Source organism: Mesoplodon mirus, assembly GCF_964341445.2.
Source record: "Mesoplodon mirus genome assembly, chromosome: 12".
NCBI lineage: Eukaryota > Metazoa > Chordata > Mammalia > Artiodactyla > Ziphiidae > Mesoplodon > Mesoplodon mirus.
In genome coordinates, this window is record NC_138988.1 from 65,351,735 (window position 1) to 65,370,320 (window position 18,586).

General features: G+C 38.1%; 2 protein-coding genes across 2 annotated transcripts in view; both read right to left on the reverse strand.

The window, feature by feature from the left end:
* Window positions 1-9,092, reverse strand: part of TINAG (tubulointerstitial nephritis antigen) — a gene marked incomplete at its 5' end in the record, with an annotated part of 94,831 nt that extends 85,739 nt beyond the window's left edge. Inside the window, one exon of the mRNA XM_082638288.1 lies at window positions 8,741-9,092. Coding sequence (XP_082494414.1) covers window positions 8,741-9,092 — 352 coding nt within the window. The remainder of the gene's footprint in view (window positions 1-8,740) is intronic.
* Window positions 9,093-10,411: 1,319 nt separating this feature from the next.
* The window catches only part of MLIP (muscular LMNA interacting protein), a gene marked incomplete at both ends in the record, with an annotated part of 291,349 nt that continues 283,174 nt past the window's right edge, over window positions 10,412-18,586 (reverse strand). Inside the window, 3 exons of the mRNA XM_082637722.1 lie at window positions 10,412-10,527; window positions 11,982-12,072; window positions 13,155-13,259. Of these exons, the coding sequence (XP_082493848.1) occupies window positions 10,412-10,527; window positions 11,982-12,072; window positions 13,155-13,259 (312 nt within the window). The remainder of the gene's footprint in view (window positions 10,528-11,981; window positions 12,073-13,154; window positions 13,260-18,586) is intronic.

Below are 18,586 nucleotides of genomic sequence, written 5' to 3' on the forward strand. Positions count from 1 at the left end.
TGAAAACTTTTTTGATGGAGACATGTCACTGATAGATCACAACAATGGCCCCTAGTTAAATAAAATGAATTCTAACTTCTTATTCATACAATCATAGGAGGAAATCTACATGTTTAGAAAGCATTCCAAGGGACCTGGCTTAACCACCAGCCACAATGTCACAAAAGCCACTTACAAATTAGCTATCCTCCAATTTTTCCAAAAATTGTTTCACAGGAAATATTTTACAACTGCCCTTCTTCAGCATGCACTGTGTTCTCACAGTTCAATCTTTTGCTTAAAAAATCTAAAAATTTCCTTGTATTTGCATCTATCCACCTCTTTTCCATGGATTTTCGGCATTCCACTCTCACGAGAAGAGAGAAGGAAACTACCTCTCTCCTGGACCAAAGGGGAGGGGAAAGATTTAACTTTAAATCATGTTCAGAGTTTTAATTATTACCCAGGATTAAACACTTTTTGTAAATGAATTTCTATGTTTGTAACTTACAAAGACCCCGGAATTTTTACTACCTAGGAAAGCAACAGAAAATTCATGCAACAATTCAAGTTTTATTCAAAATCAAGGGAAGTACTTCCTTGACTAGTTCTAAAGGAGAGGAGGGGCAAAATCAAAGCTAATTTTTAAAAATTTATACTGAAGTATAGTTGACTTACAATGTTGGGTTAATTTCTGCTGTACAGAAAAGTGATTCAGTTATACATATATATGTTCTCAAACCTGGCTCCTAATCAAAACCAATGAATGTTGCTTGTCCAGCATACCAGTTATATAGATAAAAGGATAAGAAATCACAAAGGTCCTAAGGAAAAAAAGGCTGTCCCTTCTCTAACCTGTACCCCAGCTATTAATTTTGAAGTAAAGAGAATGTTATCACCGTGCCCCCCCCCCCAAGATCATTAGTACTAGGTCTAGTGTTAGCAAAAGTTCCATTTCTTGGTCTTCCCTCCTTAATATCAAGTCAGAGCTGACTATAAGAAACAACGTTCGCTGTAATCTCAACTTGAGAGTTGGCCTCTTGGACAAAAACCGTAATCTGTTCATCTGAGTCTGGCCAAGGTGCTAACAAAGCATCAACTTCTACACAATACAGAAACACAGTCCACTCCCTTCCTCCACTCTTCCCAACTCCAGTGTATCCCTCATCCCCTGAACAGCATTTAGAGAGATCTTTTAAAATCTACATTGTGTCACACCTTGCTTAAAATCCTCAAGTTATTCCCCATCAAATTTAAAATAAAACCAAACTTCTTACAATGACCTATAAGACCTTATCCAAAATCTCTCTTCCATAACCTTTATCCTCATCACTCCTGTTGTGCTGGCTAAAGGGTTTCCATAATACTGATGAGGATGGAGAGAAGTGGATGAACATAATTTGGAGGCAAAGCAAATGGGACTAGCTCTTGTATTGAGTTTGGAGAATGAGGAAAAAGAGGAATCAAGGGTGTCTCACTAGGATTTTGGCCTGAGCCATAGAGAGGCAGTGAAGCTAATATTGAAATAAGGAACAGGCTTATGGCAAGAAATCAAGAGTTCTGTTTTGCATATTTTAGATTTAGATTAAGCCTAGGTTAGTCATCCTAATGGAGAATATCAAGTAGAGTAGTAATGGAAATTCAGAGTTAAGTCATGACTGGAGCATGAATTTGAGAACCAGCAACATACATATCTTTAAAGCCTCGAGACTACATAAGAGGCTGCTTGAGAGAGGGTTTGTAGGTAAGAGAAAGATGTCCAGGACTGAGCTCAAACTCTGTAGCTAACAGACATTCAGAAGAGGAAACAGGGAAGGAGTGACTCATGAGGAAGAAGGGAATTCAGGTGAAGGTAGAGTCTTGAAAACTAAGAGAAGAAAGAATTCCATACAAGCAAAAGTGGTCACCTACACAGAGTACGACTGAGGGATCAAGAAAAGAACTGACATTTTAATATTGCATTTGGAAACATAAAAGTCTTCAATAACCCTCCCAGGACAGAGCTCGGTAAAGTATCAGGAAACAAGGTCTTGTAGGAATGAGCTGATGAGAGACTTGGAAGTCAGGAAGTGAAATGTTTCCTTCAGATATTTTTGCCATTAAAGGAAAGAAGGAAGTGGGATAATAGTTGGTTAAGGACATGGAGTTGAGGGAGGGATTTTTCAAAGTTGGGAGTTACAACTACCTACTAACCTCCTGCAAGAGAATATCTTGTAAATGATGTTTGCTCACTTTCTTAGTTAGTTCCTTGAGTAAAGTTCCTAGAAGTGGAAATTCTGGGTCCAAATTGATGTTTGGACATCTTTAAGGCATTTAATTCACATTGTCATTTTTTTTTTCTTTTCAGAATGATTTTACCAATTTACATTCACCAGCAGTTGAGTGAATGAGTTATTCTGTGTCACCCTAATGCATAGACTGTAACTTTGGTTCCCATGTTAGGTACCACTTCATCATGGGAACAGAGTTAGGGTTAGAAATTAACCTTTGATGCTGTCTAGCTCCATCTCCCAAGCAATGCCTGAATCCTCTTTTGGATTCTACTAGTTTTAAATGAAAAATATTTCTTTTATAATGTTAATTTGAGAACATGATTGACGTTTATAGGTAGCAGAAAAATTGGGGGAGTTAAAAAAAACATTTTTGTAAATCAATAGTCTTGTAAATTGATTGATCCAGGGGAGAAAGGGAGAAACGATGTTTTAGGAGAGAAAGAGGGAGAGGAGAGAGGAGAGAAAAGGAGAGAGAAGGAGGAAGGGAGGGACAATTGTAAGGGTGGAAATTTTGAAAAGATAAGAGACAGTGGGAATAAAGACACACACCTACTAGAGAATGAACTTGAGGATATAGGGAGGGGGAGGGGGAAGGGTAAGCTGTGACAAAGTGAGAGAGTGGCATGGACATATATACACTACCAAATGTAAAATAGATAGCTAGTGGGAAGCAGCCGCAGAGCACAGGGAGATCAGCTCTGTGCTTTGTGACCACCTAGAGGGGTGGGATATGGAGGGTGGGAGGGAGGGAGATGCAAGAGGGAAGAGATATGGGAACATATGTATATGTATAACTGATTCACTTTGTTATAAAGTAGAAACTAACGCACCGTTGTAAAGCAATTATACTCCAATAAAGATGTTAAAAGAAAAAAAAAAAAGAGTGAGGAAGGAGACATGAGCCAAGAAATTCAGACAGCCTCTAGAAACTGGAAAAGGCAAGGAGAGGGATTGTCCCCTAGACCTTCCAGAAGGAATGCAGCCCTGCTGATAACTTGACTTTCTTCCAGTGAGACCCATTTCAAACTTCTAGCTTCCAGAACTGTAAAATAATTATTTTGTGTTGTGATAATTCGTCATAGCAATAGGAAACTAATACAGTGCCCATAAGTCATTTGAATAAATGATATATTCACACACACACACACACACACACACACACACACACACACAAGACACAGTGGGATTTAGAGCTCAAGAGAAGGAATCTACTCCATGGAAACAGTAACCAATATGGGTGTACTTTGAAAATTATGATGATGGAGAGATGAGAAAATTCCTGGTGGCTTTATTTCCTCAAGGAAAAATGTATAAAGCACTTCAGAGTGAGTTAATCAAACTGATTACACCTTGACATAGATGATAGATAGATAGATAGGTAGATAGATAGATAGATGATAGTAATGGTTGTTGAAATTAAACGAGTTTTGCAACTTTAACAGCCATTAACATAAAAATGAGGCAAATCAGATATTTGGAAAGTGAAATCCGTCTTTTGATTTGAGAAAATATGACAATATGATATAACTTATTTTAAAATAACTTCATCATAAAGTGTTCTAATAAATGTGCTGGTCTCAATGTCACTTCAGGGAAGGCAGTTGCCTGCTCTAATCAGGAGTCTGCATCGCAGGGGCGGTCAGTAGCACTGATCCTGAAAGGCCAGACTCCAGGTAAGCTGCTACAAGGGGTTACATTATCCATCTTTTAATGAACACTAGAGTAGCAGTATGATGGGTATCAGAAATGGGCTTTCACTGGCAAAATTAGTGGCTTGTTAATCAGCATAATGGATATAAGTAATCAGCTCTTATCAGTTAAATTAACAGCAATAAATTGATGTAGATTAGCTAAAACACTTAAAAATCACATCCCACTCTCATACTCCACAGTTTTTATGTATCTCTTAAGGTCAAAAGCCTTCACTCTTAGACCTGATGCCCTAGGATTGATCTCTACAAGGTCCTGTGTCCAGCCACTGGGTAAGAGGATTTATCATAACCTGACACCCTCTGTAATATTATCACATGGGAAAATTCCAGTAAATTTTTCAAGCAAGGTAGATGAGGGAACATCTAACAGGATGGGTACCTGAGACTTCATGGAGCTTAAGAAGTTTATGGATTAGTGTATATTTCCTTACCAGTGTATATTTTTGTAACAGTATGCATGGCAGGATTCAGACTGTGATTTCTCTTCATTGTAATATGGTTAAGGAGGTCATGAAGGGATAAATAATCCTCATTCAATTCAAATGTGTCGGTGGTATACATCCATTTTTTACCAATGTGAACATAAGAGTTGTGTGTAATCAAATTAGCTTAGGTCTGCTCACAGCACATGGCCCACTAGACTCTTTTCTTAAGATCTGCTACACCGAGAGATTCTGTCTGGAAAAAGCACTCTGGTTCTGTTTCAAACTCTATCACTTGTTTTCTGTATCTGACATTTGAAATCCTCCAATGACTGGAAGTAACCAGCAGAGATGGGACAAAACCCAGAAGGAAGATGTTTAGTCATATGTCCAAACCAATTTACACAAAAGGTACATATTTATTTATTTATTGACATATTTATTTATTTGTTTGTTTGTTTTATTTTCTTTGCGTTACGCGGGCCTCTCACTGTTGTGGCCTCTCCCATTGCGGGGCACAGGCTCCGGACGCGCAGGCTCAGCGGCCATGGCTCACGGGCCCAGCCATTCCGCGGCATGTGGGATCTTCCCAGACCAGGGCACGAACCCGTGTCCCCTGTATCGGCAGGTGGACTCTCAACCACTGCACCACCAGGGAAGCCCCATATTTATATTTTTAAACCTTAAGATAATATACATAGTTTTAAGTCCCAGGTTGAAAAAGAAATGCAGTATAAGAGACTAGACAATAACATGTAACTAGATACTTGAAAAATATTTAATAAATCAGTGAATGAACTAGACAATACCATGTAAGTAGATAACTGAAAAACATTTAATAAATCAGTGAATAACTGAAAAATATTTAACAAATCAGTGATGCTTTACTAGCATCTCAGAGGAAATCTCTTTATGTGGCAAAAAAATTAGTATATCATTTTCTCTTTATTTTAGTTAATTTTGTACAATTTTTAAATATTGTGTAGTGCTATTTTCTTTTAACCAGCTACTTTCATAAGGAAGATAAGACAAAAGAAAAAAAATCACCTTCATGAGTGCAAATATAGTTTACTGTGAACATTTGCTACTAAATAAACTGATGAATTGCTTCCCTCCATCATGAATGGAATAAAAACTATGCTGGGAACATAAGTTCTACCTAAAACATTTCCCTAAATTAAAGTCTTAGAAAATCCTAGCTTTCAAGCAAAAATGGACATTGAAGAAGCAGCAATTTCTTTTCCAAATGAGTTACATGATTCAAATAAGAAAAGCTCAAATACGTTTTAGCACGTCAAAAGCACCACAGCTGATCCATAATATTTATCCTCAACTTCCAGGAAGCTGACCCTATTCGTACTTAACATCTCTCAATGAGTTCTCATAACAGGATAAAATCCTAAACTCTTGATGTGGCCTATAAATCCTGGCAAAATCTGACCTCTACTCACTTCTCAAACCACATCTTATGTCACCCCCAACCCTCCACTGATCATGACTCTCCAGAAGTGGTGACCTCCATCCAATTCCTGGGCAGCACCAAGCTCCTGGCTCCCAGATCCCTTTCTGTTGGCCCTTCTTCAGGTCACCTCACTCCTAACTCCTCAAGTCTCCCACCCAAGCTAATGTTATGCATTATTTTATATGTTAATGTTATATTCTGGTATACTTTCTGACCGCACCCTAAGCGTTTCCTTCAGAGAATCTAACACAATTTGCAATTGTGCAGTGAATTTGTTAAATATCTTATAACCCCCACATATAAGTTGACTGTCACTTCCATGAGGATAATATCTTGTCTTTTTTCTTCCCCATGGTTGTGCCCAGCAAATGCACAATGACTGGCATGGTGGAGGTAGTCAATTAATATTTTTTTTGATGAATGGCTAGGGCTGTCATTTCTAAGAGACTATCTGCCACTTTTTAGGGTGAAATAAATGTTTGCTGAACTGTTTACTGGTAAAGACAAAGGCCCGGCATTAATTTATTTTTTATTGAAATTAGTTGATTTACAATGTTGTGTTAATTTCTGCTGTGCAGCATAGTGATTCAGTTATACATATATATATATATTCTTTTTCATATTCTTTTCCATATGGTTTATCACAGGACAATGAATATAATTTCCTGTACTATACAGTAGGACCTTGTTTATCCACCCTATACCTAAAAGCTTATAATACGTGTGGTTTTAAGGAGTACTTCCTCAATTTTACAAACAAGATGACATTACTGAGAATGAAGGCAACAGTCAGCATCTGGATCTTGCTAGAAGGATACCAAATCCTAGCTTATCCTATGTTGTCTTCTAATTGTAATCTCCACTCACTATCACCCATTTACAGTCATGTGACATAGCTCCGAGGAAACCTGCACTGCTGCCTGTATAAATGGAGCAATAGAATTTTATTTTGTGTTTTTGGCAAATTTTGGATATATCGATTGCTCAGATTCTATAGCCATTTTACTATAATTAGACCAATACAGGAAATACCACCATTCTCCTTATGAATTATTTGTATTTATTCACTCAGTCTTAGACTTTTAAAACTACCCTATATGGAGCACTCTTTTGTTTTTAATAGTTTAAAACCCCAGATTGGCAAAATGAAACAAAACAAAAACACACATGGTGACTCTATTGGTATTATTTAGGCAGAGAGGGTGGCCAGCTTTATTTTGCCTTTGCACTGGTCTAAATGACATTGCTATAACATAGGTTCTAATGCTACAAGGTCCAAGTCTCATGAAATAGTAAGTAAACTGTTACATAAATCTGCAGAGGATCAGGCTTGTGAACTTGATGAGATTCTCTAAGAGGTTACACTCAAAAAAGTGTGAGTAAGATAAACAAATGGGACCTAATGAAACTTCAAAGCTTTTGCACAGCAAAGGAAACCATAAACAAGACCAAAAGACAACCCTCAGAATGGGAGAAAATATTTGCAAATGAAGCAACTGACAAAGGATTAATCTCCAAAATTTATAAACAGCTCATGCAGCTCAATAGCAAAAAAACAAACAACCCAATCCAAAAATGGGCAGAAGACTTAAATAGGCATTTCTCCAAAGAAGATATACAGACTGCCAACAAACACATGAAAGTATGCTCAACATCATTAATCATTAGAGAAATGCAAATCAAAACCACAATGAGATATCATCTCACACCAGTCAGAATGGCCATCATCAAGAAATCTAGAAACAATAAATGCTGGAGAGGGTGTGGAGAAAAGGGAACACTCTTGCACTGCTGGTGGGAATGTGAATTGGTACAGCCACTATGGAGAACAGTATGGAGGTTCCTTAAAAAACTACAAATAGAACTACCATATGACCCAGCAATCCCACTACCAGGCATATACCCTGAGAAAACCATAATTCAAAAAGAGACATGTACCAAAATGTTCATTGCAGCTCTATTCACAATAGCCCGGAGCTGGAAACAACCTAAGTGTCCATCATTGGATGAATGAATAAAGAAGATGTGGCACATATATACAATGGAATATTACTCAGCCATAAAAAGAAACGAAACTGAGCTATTTGTAATGAGGTGGATAGACCTAGAGTCTGTTATACAGAGTGAAGTAAGTCAGAAAGAGAAAGACAAATACCGTATGCTAACACATATATATGGAATTTAAAAAAAAAAATGTCATGAAGAACCTAGGGGTAAAATGGGAATAAAGACACAGACCTACTTGAGAATGGACTTGAGGATATGGGGAGGGGGAAGGGTAAGCTGTGACAAAGCGAGAGAGAGGCATGGACATATATACACTACCAAACGTAAGGTAGATAGATAGTGGGAAGCAGCTGCAGAGCACAGGGAGATCAGCTCGGTGCTTTGTGACTGCCTGGAGGGGTGGGATGTGGAGGGTGGGAGGGAGGGAGATGCATGAGGGAAGGAATGTGGGAACAGATGTATATGTATGACTGATTCACTTTGTTATAAAGCAGAAACTAATAAAAAAAATTTTAAAAAAGGGTGAGCGATTTTTTTCTTGTCAATACACTTTACAAAAAAAGAAATAAAGAATTTTAAGTAACTTTTATATAAGTTGAGTGAGTATTCAAAACAGAATCTAGACCAGCCTTCGTGGCTGTCACAGCAGAACTCTCCTGAAGGCACTAGTCTGATGTGTGTACCCGGCATCTAAACCAAAGCACATTAACAATCCTAAGAAATTTATTCTGGTGGTCGAAATATTCATTTTTCATTGCAACTTAAGAAAGGAAGGGAGGAAGGAAGGGAGGGAGGGAGGGAGGAAAGAGAAAGAGAAAGAAAAAGAAAGTTGGACAGATCTTGTTATGAACTAGAATAATTCTTGAACACATTCCCAAAGCCTACCTTCTGGATACCAGGGCTTTGTGTGAGGAGGCCATTCCTTTTCACGGCAAAATGACTTGTAATCAGGACAGCAATCAGAATTCTCCCTTTCACAGAATTTATCACAGTAACAGAGTGCATTTGTCTCATAGAACTGAGTCACACAGGCATCATCTCTGTCTTCACAACAACCAAAACTTCTACAGTATTGCCCTTTGAAAATGGCTCTTTTGAATCGAGTACCTTCCAAAATGGTGTGATTCCAAGTGAAATTAGCTCCTGGGTCCACTTCTCTTTGAGATAAATACTGTCTCTCCATCCAAATTTCTGTGGTGAGATAAGCAAGGATTAAAATCTTATATCCAGTCCACATTCTCCAGATGTCAGGTGTGACTCCCACTTGCTATTATATCCAATACCCTTGGCCTTGGGGCTTCTCCTTGGAGTCTGAATTCTAATCATCAAGACAACTCAGCCTGAATCCTGAAACTGATCCTTTACTTGAACTGAGTGTATTTCTTGTAGTTAAACATTAATCAAGAATGTCAATGTTTGCTCAAGATAAGGTAAGTGTTAGAAATAGACCATTTTCATTCCTCCAACGTTTAAATTTTATATTTAATATAATGGGAAAAATGTCCATCACCATAAAAATAAATACCTAAAAATCTTACGTATAGATGACATATTGAATATTGCTTGCTTCCAAAATAATCTAGATTCTTAAATCAAAAACCTCTCTGGAATACACATGGCCCAAATTATGGCTGTAATAACTATTGGCAAGGTGTAGGGAATTCAAAAGTCAAAAACAATTTTTCATCACCTACGTGCACCGCAACTAAAATCCAGTCTGTCCTGAGGTTGTCTGCTAGGATCTGTCATAACAATAACACACGTCCAGTCACACACTGGCTTGATTTTCCATGTGTATCCCAGTCACCTACCAGAAGCATTTTGATTTCGAGGCTTAGTGGAGACTAATTCAGCTAGAAATTCCCTGATGGTGACCTTAGTTTTCTTTACCTGAATCTCTACTTGACATCAATGCAGGAATCTGCCGTATCTGAAAGGCAGTTTATAGTCAAGAAAAGTCGATCCTGTGTGCTAAAGAGCTTAGGAGTGGGGAGTGGGTAGGGGGTGTTTGTGAAGGAAACTCAAATGTCAAAATGTCTTTCATGTTTCTGTAAAGCTGTGCAGTTTGCTATACCGTATTTATTCATTAACTATAATAACTCCCTTTGGATTGGGGATAAATAACTAGCAGATGATGATTCAGCAAGACTGGTCAGGTTGCCTAGAGGAAAGGACTTGTCTTGATGATCAGAAAACCTGGACTCTTGTCCCTGAGCTTACTGCTGAATTGGCTGTATGATCTTGGGCTCACAATTTTCTTTTCTGGTCCTCAGTTATTTTCCTATAAAATGAGTGTCTTCCTCTCCAAGGTTAATCCATATTGCCAACCATTCAAACTTGTTGCCCAACTTTGCTCTGTAAATTATTTGACTCACACTTTTATCTTCATTGTTTCCCTTTCTTCTGGCACCTTCCTCTCAGGCTATAAACCAGTGCAAGTCTCTTTATCTTTTGTTGTTTTACTTTTACATCATGGTGTCAATTTCCATAATCTCACTGTCTCTACAATCCCAAAACTGCTGGCTCCACTTCCTTGCCACCAGCTGAGTCACTAAACTACTGCAAAGTGCTCTCTCCAGTCCCACCGACCATCGCTAACATCGATTCCCATTGACCTGTGTCCATCTCGATCACACCTGAACCTTTTACAGCATTTAACCCTATGTAGTGAACTAGTCAAGAACAGGAGCCAAAGAGTTAGACTAATGAAGTTCAAATCCTAGTTTCACCACTGACTAGCAGCACGTCTTTGAGAAAGTGGCTTAGTCTCTCTATACTTTAATTTCATCGTCTGCAACATTTAGATAACAATATTTATTTTCATATCAGGTAGGTGGGAAACTTAAATGAGATAATACATAAAGTACTTAGCACATCATTCATGCTCAATAAATGTTAGTTATCATTCAAAAGTACAATCTCCAACTAAAAACTCTTTCCTCCTTTTAATCCAACGCTTTCCTGCTCTCCTGCTTCATGTCCCATTTTTCATAAGGCTCACAATTTATCTGCTTACTCTTGGACTCACTTCCTTCTCTTCTCTGTGGTCATTTAAAGTGTTCTCATCAATATCCTCAATCCTTTCCTTCTCTGGTCCTCACATATCATCTTTCCTCAAAACACCTAGCATTGAATCAACCTAAAAGCCATGGGTTACAAGACTCTGTATGAGGTGGACCTCCTAACCTGGTATCTCTCTGGCCTCAATTTAAACCATTTTACCCCTCAATCTTATTGGTCTGGTCATCACACTAACCTTGCCCTTCCTCACCATGCCAGGCACACTCCCATCTTAGGACCCTTGCACTTGCTGTTCCTTCTGCCTGAACCATGCTTCCCTGATATACACATGGCTCAATCTCTCATCTCTTTCAAGACTTTTTTTCAAATGACACCTTCTCAGAGAGACCTTGCCTACATTTCCTACCTAAAATGACACCCCATCTCCAGCCCCAGCTCACTTTATCTCCATTCTCTGTGCCTATTACTAATATATTAACATTATATTCATCAATCTTATTTATTTTCTGTATTTCCTCTCCAGAAAGCTCTACAAAATCATAGAATTTTGTCTATGTATAATTTGTCTGTTGACCATTTTATCTTCATCACTTAGTTCCTGACACATATTAGGCACTCAAAAAGCATTTATTCAATAAATATATGAATCCTAGAATTTGCATTTTCTACCCCTGTATCATGTCTATCGGGTACTGCTGGAGATGATCCACCAGCTCATAGAATTGCTACCACAACAAATTTTTTGACTTTGGTCTCAGATAAGCTCTTAAGTGCTGCTCATATTTCTTTAACTTGTTCCCTTTGGAGCCATTACAAACCTTGATTTCCTAACTTCCTAGAGAGCGTCACTTTCTAGGGAAGACATTCTCTCAGAGGTTACCAAGAAAACAAAGACAGCAAATGTTAATCTCATGCCTTCCTGTCATCAAACTCATAAACCAATCTACATTTGCAGCCATCCTCCCCATCTTCCTTCCAGACTCAGAAGATGAGGTGTTATCCTGTTCCCGGGGAATTCTTCCATCTATGATTTTTAGTCTTCCACCATTTCTCTTAGTCCTTCACTTATCACTTGGTTCATATACATCTTCAACCCTTTTCTCACCCCATGACTTCAGCCCCTGAGTAGGATTCAGCAGACGTTGTTGACACTCTGTCCGTATTCCCATCATCCGTACCATTTTAGGACAAGCTGGCTGAAATTGCATCCCTATGAGTTAGTGATCAGAGCTCCCTTCTTCCCCAGCCCCACTGCATAACAACCCAGAAGTGCTAAGAATTAACACCCTTCCTGTAACCCAGAAGAAGCCCTTTAAATAACTCATGGAAGAGTTGATGTATACGTACCCCACTCTCCTTATTCTTTGATGGGTTATCTCTGATACCCACATACACATAACTCTCACCCTGAGGTAAGAGTGGGAGCCCCACAGTCAGAAGGGATTAACAGTGGTGACCTAACTTATTTGTTTACAGCACATGGTTAAATATTACAGTTTAAGTGTATCTACTGATTATACTATCTCACTTCAATCATTTCACTGTCTCAAAATTTACGAAAGCTTTCAAATATCCCTGCAACAAACTTCACATTGAAAGTGACATATTTGACACAAGTTCTACTACTAATATATTCCTGTAGCCTAGAAGTTTTCAATAGGGAATGACTTTGCCTCCCAAGAGAAGTTTAGCAATGTCTGGAGACTGTTTTGATTGTCTGGACCACAAGCACCTGGTGGATGGAGGCTAGGGAAGCTGCAGAGCTTCCTAGAATGCACAGGACAGAACACACAACAAAGAATTATCTGGCCAAAATTGTCCATAATGACACTGGCAATTAATGCTGATTGACACATTATAAACATTTTAAAACAACTAACAAGAAATCAGAAAAAAATAAAATGCTCGTATTTACTTGCAATTTGGATTTACAAGAAGGTTGATCAGATGAATCTCCAATAAATGATTCTTTGACATAATAATCAATAACTGTAATACATAAATACTGGGGTGGATTTCCAAAAACTGGAGGTATAACATATGCATAACTAGAAAGGTGAGAGTCCACCATGCCACACCCTCTTTCAACATGACCATTCTCCTTGGATGAGCTTCATTTCTGATGAGAAGAAAGTGCTGCATTTCCTCTTCTTGTGATTTTTTACTACCTTCATTACAAAGGAACAATGGAGGAAATCAGCACCTTTAGATGTGTCCTAGGAAAGAATGAAGTCAGTCAAATAAGTTGTCTTAACACTATATTTTAGCTAGATGTTACGAAAAAGGACTGGACACTGGAGATTTTAGTCACATTTATCCAATCGTCCCCTCTTATCCACAGTTTCCCTTTCCGTGGTTTCAGTTCCCCACAGTCAATCGTGGTCTGAAAAAATTAAATGGAAAATTCCAGAAATAAACAATTCGTAAGTTTTAAATTGTGCACTGTTCTGAGTAGTGTAATGAAATCTCACACCGACAAGCTCCATCCCACCCAGCATATGAATCATCACTCTTTCTGTCATGCCCAGGTTGTATGTGCTACCCACCCATTCATCACTTAGTGGCCATCTCGGTTATCAGATCAACTGTTGGGATATCCCAGTCCTTGTGTTCCAGGAACCCCTATCTTACTTATAATGGCCCCAAAGCACAAGAGTAGTGATACTGGCAATTCAGATATTCTCTTACTGTGCCTAATTTATAAACTGAACTTTACCATAGGTATGTATGTATAGGAAAAACATAGTATTATACATACAGGTTGGTACTATCCAAGGTTTCAGGCATTCACTGGGGCTTTTAGAATGTATGCCCTGTGGATAAGAGGGTAGTACCATAATTGGAAGTTTTTAGATATAGTTAAATAGGCAAAAATGGGAAGAGATGGAGAGAAAGAGAGAGAACTCAAATTTTAGAGTAAAGAATTTCAATGAGACATAAAGAAAACTTTTGCCTACAAGATGTAGTTGTCTTTGGATTAGGTTGCTAAGAGGGACTGGAAGATTTTATACATTGTAATTACAATATATGTCTGTATATGTACATATATATGTCTATTTAATACACAATACACATTGTGTGTTAGAGAGTGCACATAATCTCTTTGGATCTTGCAGTACTCCATGATGGTAGAAATTATAATTATTATCCCTATTTTCATTTTTACAGATGAAGAACTAAGACTCAAGTGACTATGCAAGTTCACAGCCAATGATGAAGCTGTTGACCCCAAGATCAGGGCACACATCCCTGCCCCCATCCAGCCTTTCTGTTTAAGTATTCACCTGGTCATCTTGAATAACCCTGCCCTTGGCCTATGACATGGATAATCTATCCAGATTCTTTCCAACGCAGTGAGTCCTGAGGTGGGGAGAATATGAGAGGAGGTGGAGATCTAGCAAAGGATCATGAGGTTTTTCACTGACTGGTTCTACATTGTAGAAACACTCAAGTGAAACCCTACTCCTCTGTGGAAGTTTACCAGTTAATGCAGACTTGGTCTCTAATTATACATTATCGAGAAAATTGAAAAAAAAAAATAGATCCATGAAATGGAAAAGAGAATCTTACAATAGCTCCCTAACAAGTAATAGTTCAGGATGCTGGGGCCAGGTCTAGGCATGTAGCAATTTGTCTCAAAATCTTCTCACCTCTCACAGTAATTAAACAGATACTTTGGTTTTATGTTCCCCTTGTCTTTTTTTTTTTGAAATAACAAGGTCAACATCCTTTTCCATTTAAAAAAATGTTTTCCAACATAGAATTGCATGCACAGCTATTTATGTAGCATTCATTTGCAGATTAAGAGAGTCTAGTGGGAATATTTGGTTTAGACCAATAGGCACCAAAGCAAACCTCTAATGGGCCAAGAGAATGCACCCAATTTGGGCCTGGAAGGAAAAGAGGCCCTGACCAAGGCTGCATTTTACCTCCCACCTGGTCTCCACTCTAGTTCAAAGACCTCCTACAGAGATATGCTGCCCATTCTTTGTCTTGATGCAAATAGGGGAGGAGCCTATGAAATCTCATAATGATAAGACCCAAAAAGATAGAAAAAAAAATCAAAGAAAATGAAAGAAAATGCAGGAAGGCAAAGGAGATCATAAAAGACTACAACAGAGAAAAAGCTAACAGAAAAGAAGTTATTAGAGGAAAAGGCATGCATATGAGTGAGAACAAAATTTTCTTTCGCATCAAAATTCTAATTTCAATATATTTAAACAGGAAACAATAGGGGATGCAAACAGTTATCCTCTAGAGCTAATAAAATTTTTTAAATTAATGCTTTATTTCACCTGAGGCAGTTGAAAATAAGAAATAGGCCTGCCATCTAATTCTCTTAGCATGCTTTTAGCAGAGCAACGCTTTGAGAAAAAGCAGTTTTAGTCACTCATTATTTTATTAAAAAAAATATATATATATATATAAAACTTCTAATGTACTCCAGGCACTACTGTATTTGGGGGATGTACAGATTAATAAAACCTAATCCTAATCCTTACAGAACAACCCAGTATAGCCAGGGAAGCCAGCTTGTAAAAACATCTTTGCATGGAGCCTTGATAAGTGTTATTACAGAGACCGTCAGAGGGTTTAATAAGAGCACAAAAGATGCAGTGGCCAACCCTTCCTGGTGGAATTAGGAAGGCTGTTACTAAGGAAATGACATTTCATTTGAGGCTTAAAGTAAGTAAGTAGGATATTTGTCATGTAAAGTAGATATAATTCTAGACTGAGAAACAGAACATAACACAGGACACATCTGAAAAATTAGTAGGGGCCAGATACTTTTGGATCTTGAATGACAAGGACACACCAAGTACAGACTTCACGTTAAAAATAAGAAGGAATATTAGTCAGTTGTTTTCTCTCACCCCCAAACTTGTTTAATTAACAACATACATTTTCCTTTAGGGATCTGCTCTTCCTCCAAGCCATGAAGTCTTGGTGAAGGTGACCATCATAGGTCTTCATCTCATCACTTCTCATCACTTCTGGAGATCTCATGTGACATAAGCTGAGCCCATCACTCTCTCCTGAGAATTGAATCTTGAGTGGAGTGATTTATGATTTATTCAGATACTGACACCCCCACAACTGGCCAGGAGGTACTGACCAAGATCCTTGGTCAGTCAGCTTTTCTTTAATTTCTGTGACTACCAATATCCTTCAAAAAATTCTTTTGGGGAGACCTTCGATTAACCATAGTCAGTATCTGTCATTTTTAACTAATGAATCCTTGGGACAGGAAGTTATTCCAAATTCATAACAAGACAAGGATATGGTCAGGATGGCATTTTTTGATAGATCATCATGCTAGCAGAACAGAGGATGGATCAGATGAGGGTGAGACTGGAAACTGGAAAACTATTGCAGGAGTCTCAGCAAGGATGATGAGAACTTGGCCTTGAAAAGTGGTTCTGAAATAGAGTAAAATAAGAGAGATATGAAGCAGGTAATACTTGTAAAATGTTTCACTGAATGTGGAGATAAAGGAATAGGGGTCACCCAGGATGAGTTCCAGGGTTCTTGCACTTATGACTAGCTAGTAGCACTAGCTACAGAAGAAGAAGTTTGGGGCAAAAGTTAGCTCAGTTTGGAATCTATTGTTTGATTTTCTGGTGGCTTCTCCAGATGGGGATGTCTAATGAGAAACTGACTTCCATCTTTGCTAGAGTGTAGATTTGCAAGTCATCAACATATAGTAAGAGCCATGAACATGAATGGCAGTACCTATGGTCAGCCAGGGCTAAGGCAGGACTCTGGAAGGAAGCTATTTGGATAGTCTAAATGTGTTTGTAGATGTGTTTGCAAGGAATTTTATTTTAGAACCTCATGGGCTATACTGAAAGATTTTTTGTAATTTTTTCCATAAACTATATGAATATTCCAAATATTCCTCAAATATTTGTTTTATGAGAGACATCACGATATATCAGAATGATTCTTAGCTTTGGATTCAAGTCAAAAGTAGACTGAAATTCCTTACCAGCCATGTGACACGAGTCAAGTTATTTTATCTTCTTATGGGCTTGGTTAACTCACATATCAAAATAGGAAGCATAATACCAATCTTATAGAGTTGTTTTGAGGATTAAATAAAATAATATATGAGAAAGTACTGGAAACATGCAGAAGCTCCTTTCCTTGCAAAGGATTAGTTCACAAAATGCTGATCTTAAGCCAATGTATTTAAAATCCAAAGGGACTCCACTGTTTCAGCTTGTGGTCCTAATGCATTCTCCTAAAATGACTTAAAACTAAACCTAATCTTATCTTCTTTGTTGATTTGTATTTATTTAGAAATATCTTTCAAAACCTAACTGTTTCATCTATATGAAAATGTGTGAATAAAGCCAGCCACTTTCTCAATGATCTCTGCACAAGTGAAAGGGGTGTTCCTAGAATATAGCAATAGAGTTTACTGCCTCATCACTACTTTTAATTTGCAAAATGTGGAAAAGCTTTGAGCATGTGGAATGTCCACTAGCTTGAGGCAATCATCCTAAATGTACAATTCCAGTACACCTAATGTTTAAAAGCCCTTTCATTTACAAACCCATCACCTCCCTCTGAACTCCTAACCCAGTGGTGTGCACACCGGCTGAAGAATAGAATCACCAGGGAGGTAAAAATTATAAAAAATAAAAGTAAACCAGTCTCCAGGTCTTATCCCAAGAAATGATGATCTCATCAGTACAGTATGAAATATGGTAAAACTAAAAAACAGCTGCTGGAACCACATACTCAAAAGCTGTTTCATTTTTTCAATCACTTTTTCTCATCTCTTGTCTATTAATTTCAATGTTCCAGACCCAGGGCCTTCCTTCAAGTATTTCATGATTTGTGATATGTCCTCTGGATTCATTGAAAAATGAGTCATTCCATATACTTGTGCAATACTCATCCATTTCTTTATCACTTTTAATTTATAAAAATTATCTCTGGGCTTCCCTGGTGGTGCAGTGGTTGGGAGTCCGCCTGCCAATGCAGGGGACATGGGTTCGTGCCCCAGTCCAGGAAGAACCCACATGCCGCGGAGCGGCTGGGCCCATGAGCCATGGCCGCTGAGCCTGTGGATCTGGAGCCTGTGCTCCGCGACGGGAGAGGCCACAACAGTGAGAGGCCTGCATACCACAAAAAAAAAAAAAAAAAAAAAAATTATCCTACTTTCCATCCCATCATGTCTTTTTCATTTTGGCACTTATTTTGTACTATCTACCAGAATGGGGTTTATCATGATGATAAATTATCTCAAAACTAACACATGAGTGGCAGATTTCCTGTCTATGACTCAAGAAACACAATGACCAAAAATGACCTAACATTACTACTAACCCCATCTATTGGTGATGGGTGCTTTTAATTGCAGGGTAATTTCATTCACAGAGTGAGAGTCCATGAATTGAAAATTTATAAGTGGAAACGCTTCTGTGAAATAATACCATTTTCAGCAACATGGATGTAACTAGAGATGATCATACTAACTAAAGTAAGTCAGAAAGAGAAAGAAGAATACCATATATATCACTTATATGTGGAATCTAAAGTATGACACAAATGAACCTATCTATAAAACAGAAACAGACTCAGACATACAGAACAGATTTGTCGTTGCCAAGGGGGTTGGGGGAGGGATGGATTGGGAGGCTGGGGTTAGCAGATGTAAGCTTTTAGATATAGAATGAATAAACAACAAGGTCCTACTGT